This window comes from Rousettus aegyptiacus, unplaced genomic scaffold, assembly GCF_014176215.1.
Source record: "Rousettus aegyptiacus isolate mRouAeg1 unplaced genomic scaffold, mRouAeg1.p scaffold_m13_p_14, whole genome shotgun sequence".
NCBI classification, from domain to species: domain Eukaryota; kingdom Metazoa; phylum Chordata; class Mammalia; order Chiroptera; family Pteropodidae; genus Rousettus; species Rousettus aegyptiacus.
Genome location: NW_023416289.1, coordinates 40989831 through 40997951, shown reverse-complemented (window position 1 = coordinate 40997951; position 8121 = coordinate 40989831). Strand labels below are relative to the sequence as shown.

The 8121-nt window shown below is 51.1% G+C and overlaps 1 protein-coding gene across 4 annotated transcripts in view; it reads right to left on the bottom strand.

Moving 5' to 3' along the window:
• Positions 1–119: 119 nt before the first annotated feature.
• The window catches only part of HNRNPUL1 (heterogeneous nuclear ribonucleoprotein U like 1), a 31427-nt gene continuing 23425 nt past the window's right edge, over positions 120–8121 (bottom strand). For 3 of the 4 annotated variants that reach the window (XM_016166802.2, XM_016166800.2, XM_016166804.2), the window contains 5 exons: positions 5629–5797; positions 4805–5089; positions 3435–3751; positions 1950–2141; positions 120–1367 (listed from right to left, as the gene is read on the bottom strand). In XM_016166802.2, the coding sequence (XP_016022288.1) occupies positions 1251–1367; positions 1950–2141; positions 3435–3751; positions 4805–5089; positions 5629–5797 (1080 nt within the window). In that variant the 3' untranslated portion in view covers positions 120–1250. The remainder of the gene's footprint in view (positions 1368–1949; positions 2142–3434; positions 3752–4804; positions 5090–5628; positions 5798–8121) is intronic. The other variant, XM_016166801.2, reaches the window with a different exon arrangement.

Here is an 8121-nt window from a genome sequence, read left to right as displayed (position 1 = left end):
TAAGGGGGCACCCCCAGCACCAAAAACGGGGCCAGGCACAGGAATCCCTCAGTAAGTGTTTAATGAATGAGTAAACAGTATCCCCTTGAAAAGGCCCCAACCCAATTAAAGTCCAAGTGCAGTTACGCCTCAGGGTTTCAACCCTGCTTCCTTCCTGCTAGGAGGTGCCATGTCATTTATTGAAATAAAACAAAACAAAACAGGGCAAACACATTTCTTAATAAGTGCAGTTTGTTAAAATCCTGTTAAAACATATGGGTCAAAGGGAAGTAAAAATAAGCAGAGGATCACTGTAGGAAAAACCTTTAGATCTGGCACCTAGGTGACCTCTGGAGAAGAGGCAGTGGGAGAAATTTCATGTTCCAAAGAGAAGGAGCCCCCCTCCCCTTTTTCCCTCCTGCCCGCTTAATCCCACCAGAAACTACCAAGACGCCTAGAATAAAAGATTTCAAGTTCAATAGTCACACTCTCTCCAAATACAAAAAGCAGTTACAATTCAACTCAACACAGAAGCTTGTGTGCAAAGTTACGGGAAACTGAGACATCGTATAAAAAGTTAGGTTAAAGATGATTCTGTGGTTTTGTTTTTTGTGTGTTTTGTTTTAAGGGTGTGGCTCTTCCTTGGTTGCCTGAACTCAGCAAAGAAATGGTTATCCTGATGAAATATCAACAGCCGACCCACAGTAAAAACGGACAAATTCTAAAAATTAAAAAAAAGCATAATTACCAAAAAAATATGTCACTGCTTCCTCCCCCCATGTTGCTTTTTAAACTTTTTTTTTTTTTAAGTTTTTGATTTTTTTTTTTTTTTTTTAATCCTGAAAAGTAGACAGTAAAACAGCTCCTGGGAGAATTTACAACCAACTGCATGAGGGTCTGGGAAGCTGAGGGGCTGGAGCAGGGCTGGGACAAGTAGACAGGAAGGGGCTCCCCTCAGCCACTGTAGCCTTACCGTAAGACCAAGGGAGGAGGGGGTCTTTAGTCAAAAAGGAGAAAAGGAATAAGAGGTTGAGGAGGGAGGAGACGAAGGGAGAAAAAGAAAATGAAAGGTCATTGTTGCCTGTTTGAATCCAGAGAAAAATGCCCAGCCCTGTGTGGGGGTAGAAGCCCCTCAGAGGAGAGGCAGCGGGCTGGAGGGAGGCAGCCCTGGGATGACCCATTCCTCAGCACCACAGGACCCGGTAGGGGCAGATGAGAGGCCGAGGTGGGCGCTGGTGGAGGAAGCCGGCGGGGGCCTCCGGGGCACATGGCTACTGAGTGCTTGTGCCCCCCTGTGTGTTCCCGGTGTAGCTCCCGTAGTCGTAGTTCCCGTAGTATGGCGGCCACTGGCCCTGGTTCTGATAGTACTGGTTCCACTGCTGGGCATACTGGGGAGAAACCAAGATCACCAAGTTGTCCTTCATCCAGACCCACATTTGGCTCCTCCCCTCACTCCACTCTTACCCAGAGTAGCAAGGGGTGCAGTGATAACAGCCGAGACACAGGTTCCCAGACAGAGAAATCAAGACACCTCGGGAGGACAAGTGACTGACTTGATACCACATGGGTGGGCAGTTAGATCTCCGGGCTTGCCAACATAATGCCCTTTCAGGTATAGCTAGGTACCAAGTTCAACATACTTGATCACCATGGCCAGTGTCCATTCTGATGGGCAGATGTGGGACAGACACTGGCCGTGGTGCTAAAGCAGGATCTAGAGGCCACTGCTATGCCTTTTTCCTGGCTGCACTGGGGAGAGGGACTAGGATATCAGTCGTAGCAGCCAGGGTAGAAGTGTTCACCAAATGGAATGGTTGTATCAGATGAACGGCAGCCTGAGGCCAGCAAGCTGCTCATCTTCTTAGGGATAAGCAGGGACTCAAGTCTGGGAACACATATCCACGTGGAGCCCCTGGAGGTCTCTGCATTCCACTGCCCCAGCCCCTCCCCCCACCCTGCCTGGCACTTACCTGCTGATACTGGTTATAGCTGGGCTGAGGGTAGGTCTGTGCGGTGGGGGGTGGTGGTGGGGTGTAGGGTGCCGGGGTGTAGCCGCCGTAGCTCCCGTAGTTGTAGGCAGGTGGTGGTGGAGGCGGAGGTGGTGGGGCTGTATAGCCCTGGCTGTAACCTCCCTGGCTGTAGGGCGGCTGGCTGTAACTCGGCTGGAAAGTGGGGGGGAGGGTATAATTAGGGCTCTGTGAAATAGCCAGCTCGGCTAGGGTGGAGGAAGGGCCTTTGCAGGCAGTGGGCCCACAAAGGAACTTCTCTGGTAGAGGCTGTTTGAGGGCTGAGGGTGGGGGGTGAGGTAGCTCTGCGACATGGCAGGATAAGGTCAGATGCAGAGCTGTGTTCTAGACTCTAAACCAGCTCTGAGACCCTGAGGGTAGGGGACAAGGTGCACAGCACTTCTTGAAATCATGTTTTGTTTTGTTTTTTTAATGAGAATTACAACAGAACTACACCTTCGATTGCCTTGTGTATTCAATAAGCTTGTGTGCAAAAACTACTGGGCACTCAGTGAATGGTGGCAGTCGTTATGGGAAGAGCTGCTGAGAAAAACAGTAGTGGCAACTTCCTAAGTGCTTCCCGAGTCCAGGCTGTTATCTCTATCTACTCCCCCACCAGTTCCGTGAGGTCGGTTCCATTAGCCTCATTTTACAGATAAGGAAGCTGAGGCTCAGGGAGGTGAAATCACTGGGCTCAAGTCAAACAGCTAAAAAGTGGCAGAGCCAGGCCTTGACCCCCAGGTCTGCCTAGCCTAGCCCACAGTCTTACACACAAGGCTGTGCCACCACCCATGCCCGATAATAAACCTCGGATATGAGTTCTACTAACAACTCTAGTCTTTTATGAGGAAAACGAGGTCCAGAGAGGCTGCCTGTCCAAGGGCACAAATCCAGGATGCTACAGGGCTGGGGCTTGAATCTGTGCCTGCCCAGTGCTTGCCTAGGAAATATTCTGCTTAGACCAGGGCTGGGAACCATTCGTCTGTCTCCTGGCAGCAGTTCCCAAGTCTGGCAGGCAGAAGAAGCTCAGGAAAGGGCTGCACAGTCAATGGAGACTGCTCTGGGTGACAGGGGCCTGTGCATACTGGAGCCCAAGCACTGGTTCTCTGAGAATGGGAACTGAGCCTGGAGCTGCTCCGGATAAACCTTAGAGCATCTCCACATCCTAAAGACAAGGGGTCAGCCCCTTCCAGCCCAGGCAAGGGGTAACTCTAATTGAGTACTTTCTTGGAGATTCAGTAAGCCAATGACGCAGTCAAGAGAAATGTACTTAATAGACGGGACCGACACTTGCAGACTGCCCCCTAAGAGTCTAGAAGGAATCTGGGGATCGCCGGAGTCCAGCCCTCTCAAAAGCACTGTCTGGGAGAAAGAAGGGCAGGGTTGGAGTTGGGAGTGGAGACCTGTGGCTTCACAGGTGCTGGCAACTTTCTGTCCACCTCCCCTCACCTGCGGAGGGCTGTAGCTGCTGACAGTGGGGGTGCTGGTACTGGCACTCGAGCCAGGGATGTTGCTGTTCTTGCTGTAGCTGCCGGGCCCTGGTGGGTTCCGAGCAGGGCTATAGCTGGGTGGTGGCGGCGGCTGCTGTGGTGGTGGCTGTGGCGGTGGCGGCTGCTGAGGGGGTGGCTGCTGCTGGGGAGCCCGGTTGTAGCTGCCTCGGTTGTTGGAGGAGTTGTTATCCCGGCTGCTATTACCCCAGCGGTTCTGGTTGTAGCCACCACCTCCGCTGCGGTTGAACCCTGCATAGGAGAAACCAGACGAGAGGCCTAACATTCTCAAGTGGCCATCTTGGTGACTGCTGCAGCCCCAGTGTGGCCAGGCACAGCACAGGAACTGTCATTGGAACAAAGGACCCCTTCTGGCCTTCCCAGACCCCTGGGCGTGCTCCTTTGTACAGCCCTGGTAACACCTGGCCATCAGTCTGCTGACAGGTTTGTCTTGCCCACTGGACTATGAGCCCGGACCAAGGCTGTCTCGGTTTCCACTGTGTCCCCAGCGTCTCCACAGCTGTTGAATTAAGTAGAAGAGATATTCTGGAAGAGGGAATGCCAGGCACTGGGGACAGTCTCCTTCAGGCTTGGCTAAATGGGCCGGCCTCTCCTGAGTCCTTATGCAATTGTTTGCTGGGCCCAGAATCTTCCCCCTTCCAACTCCTACCGCCTCTGGACCTCAGCTTAGACACTGGCATCTCAGGAGGCCTTCCCTGAGCCTCACTTCTCCACAGTTCCATCAGGTGTCCCCCAAGGTTATAGTACCCCTCGACTTTCTCATTAAACCCAGAATCCTTCTGGACTGTCACTACAGGGTGATGTGTCTATCTGTGTCATGGTTGTGTCCCTGGAACTATCCAGCACAAGATGAAGACACTGCAGGGCCTGTTTGTTAAATTGTGACCACACATCTTACTGCAGGGACAGCAGAACTTAGTGACTGAGAGCTTGGGCTTTGGGTCACCTGATCCCAACTCCAGATGTAGCCGAGCACATTCTGGGTAAATTAACTCCTCACAACCCCTTTCTCCATTTGTTTTAAAACCAAAAACCAAAATAGCTGTAACATTCGCCTTGTAACAGGTCTGGATCTGGGGCCCAGAAGTGGCAGTGAACTCAGTATGGCCTCTCTTCTCAAGGAGCTCGTGGTCAGATAAAGGGAAGATTCACAAAAATGACAGTGAGGGCTTCAGGAGTTGTGTGTGGGGAGAGCAGGGTGGTGGGAGCGTCTCCCAAAGGCCTCGGAGTCTGACCCCTTGAGGTTCTCTCCCAGAGCTTGGCCCGGGGCTGGGGCACAAGAAGCGGAGAGAGCTGTGTGAGACCACTCACCTCCTCGGTAGTTGCCTCCTCCACCGCTGCCTCCCCCTCGGTTCTGGAAGCCTCCACGGTTGCCCCCGGGGGGGCCTCGGTTGTCATAGCGTTGGAAACTGCCGCCACCCCCACGGCCCCGGAAGCCACCACTGCCTCGGTTGTCAAAGCGCTTTTCGGGAGGTGGGCCAGCCTTGCGGCCTTCCTCGTTGTACTGCCTCACCAGCTTGTCTGCTTCTTCTCGCTGCAGCTCGATGAACAGCACCTCATCCAGGAAGTCGCCAACATCTGGCAACGTGAAGTTGGCTGGGAGGGAGGGAGGACCCCAGAGGAAACAAGGAGGAGTCAGGACCTTCTGAGGTCTGGTCCCCTCCACCTCCAGGGCACTGGCCTGCCAGAAGGGAGAGGGGACTGGAGCAGTGAACGACGGAGGTGAGACAGGGTCCCAACCTCGGTGTCCCTGACAATGGCCAGTGGCTAACAAAGCCCTTCTCCCTGTCCTGAAAGGCGGCCGAGCCCCACGAAACCAGTGTCTATAAGTGCCTCATCCCTCCTCACTCCAGGGAGCAGGCCAAGCAGGCAGTCACCTTATAATGCAAAAGAACAAGCTAAGGCATTTGCTCCCACATATCCTGTCTCTTCCTGCCCCAACCCCATCTAGTCTGATAACCTTGTCACAAGAGAGATATGGACAGATGCTACATGGGGAGGGACAAAGCAGAAGCAAAGAAAGAGCAAAATACAAAGGAAAAAAAATCAAGGAACTTGGGAAAGAAAAATTATTTAAGGAGCCTGATTTTAGAGGATGCTGTCGAGATGTCCCCTGGGAATCGCTCATCTCCTACCTTTCATTTCCAAGACCGCGTGATCTGGGACGTCCTTCCCTTCCTCGTCAGTTCGCTTTATTGTTCGGTCTTTTAGGTCCTCGTCAGTGGGACAGATGACAATAGCTTTGCGCTGGAAGCCTTCAAATGGTCTCATTTTTCGTCTCTGGGCTGACCCATAAACATTTGTCTAGGGGCAGGTAACAGAAGAGCCAAGAGTGTATTATAGGAGGGTGCTTTCCCCTGCGGGCATGACACAGGCCGGCAACTAAGGACGGGGCAGTTCTAAGTGGAGGAACCCAGAAAACCTCCCTTATTTCCTTTTAGATTCCTGAGTCTACCCTCAGAAAACCGACCTGGGAAAGCAGCTGCTGACAGTCCACAGGACAAGGAATTCCCAAGGATTGGGCTTTGTGTTTTAATCCTCTTTGGTCTTGGTAGTACACTGCCACCCCACCCCCCAGCAATACAGGCGGGCCTCATTTTACTGTGCTTCCCTGTATCACGCCTCACAGATTAGATGTTTTTTTTTTTTTTTTTTTTTTTTTTTTTTTTTTACAAACTGAAGGCAAGACCCTCCACTATCAAAAACGATTTCAACTTGCTTTATTGCAGTGGGCTGGCACAGAACCCACAACATCTCTGAGGTCTGCCTGTACATACTCACAGTAAAAAATTCAGAGTACAAAGCATAAAGCTTAGAACAAGGATCTCTATCTGCCTACAGCTAGCTCTCCTTCCCAAAGATGACCTATACTGAATTTATATATTTCTAGAGACATCTGTGATTTTTAACACAAATTGAATCACATTATATATATTCTTCTCAAGCCTTTTTCCACTTACCATTTCTCTTAACATTTTTCTGTGCCAGTGTTCTCTTCAAATGGCTATATATTATTTACAGAATATATGTCATAATTAACCAGCCCTTTCTGACAGCTGTGTAGATTTTCATCAACACTGGTTCTTTTATTCCCTCAGTCCTTCCCTGAAACCTAAGCCTCACCCACAAGCTTACGAGCAGGGAGGGAGCTTAACAAAGCGACGGGCCATGCTTTTCCAAGCCACTAATGTTCTCTTCTCCTCCTCTAGGTGATGGGCAGGTACACCCTGGGCTGGTGCTGCCACGAAGCCATGCCCTAGGCCACATCTGATGGAAAGCAGTAGTAACAATAGCTTCCATTTACTGAGTATCCTCCTTTATGTCAGGCGCTTTGCGACTGGGGCCCAGATCTTTCAAACCCTAGGGTTCCAGGGACTCAGACTGTGAACCTGAATCACCCAGATACTAATGAAAAAAAAAGAGCAGCCCAAACCCCACCGTGACTTCCCGAACCCCAGTCTCCAGAGGCGAGACTCAGGCACCTATGTGGGTATTAGCCCCATCCAGACTCAGACGCTCAGCAGAACTGGCACAATGAGGAATACTTGCATTTAAACAACTTTTAGTGGCCTGACATGGATTCAAGAAAGAAGCTGCAGGGGGGAAGGACAGTATGTAAAGGAGCATGAATAAATGGACAAAAAAAGCTATATTTTGAAGACATAGCCTGGCAGAGTGAAATAAGCCCAGGGTCAAGTCCTGGTGTGACCACAAACTCACTGTGGCCAGTCCTACACCTGCTTTAGCTGTAAACTAGGAACAAAGAGCCTCCCTCCCGGGCCAACAAGGATTGAGCAGGGGGACCACAAAGCACTGACCCAGAGTGAGGACTCCGAGTCGGGGGCCATGCGCTGGTTTTCAGGGCAGGAGCCATCTTGACTGAGGCAGGCAGAGGGAATGGCCTGGCATATCCCATCTCTAACCTGACTTGGCTACATCACACCCGTGTGGCTTCCACTCAGAGGCTCAGACTCCTCGTCTGTAAAGTCGACCTACTACTATTTAGTGAATTGCAAGCCCTAGGTGGGGAAAACAGTAGGATTCTCATATGGTCACTCTTAAGACTGAAGGAGTTCATATGAGTAAAAGCTCTTGGTTAGCCTGGGGCCTGGCTGACAGCCAACACTTCACGAATGGGCACCACAGTTGATATGGGCTTCGCTGGGTTGGGTGCTGTGAACATTCTTATTGTAATGTTGATTTGAAGTAACCCAGATGAGGGAAGGTGAAGCCACAGTGACTCCCCATCAGAAAGGCAGGAGCAGTGAGAGGGGGTGGAACACAGGGTTTGGCAAAGCAGTTTAGGGCTGAAATTCCAGCTGTGCCCTCTACTATTTGTAAGACTGCAGACAAGTCACCTAATTAGTCTGAGTCTCGAATTTCTCCATCTGAAAGACAGGGCGCATACCACCTTCCTCCTGGCTCTGGTGAGGATTTGCAGGTGGGAAAATATCTGGCACATGGCAGGGAGGGGGCAGGGAAGCAAATTAACACCTACAAGCTAGATTTGAAAATATGGCCAACACGACTGACAGAGCTAGGGGAGGACGAAGGAAAGCTAAATTTGAGAAAAAGACGAGGCGCAAGAGACCTTCTTCCAAGACAGTAAGGACAGGAAGCTGGGTTGT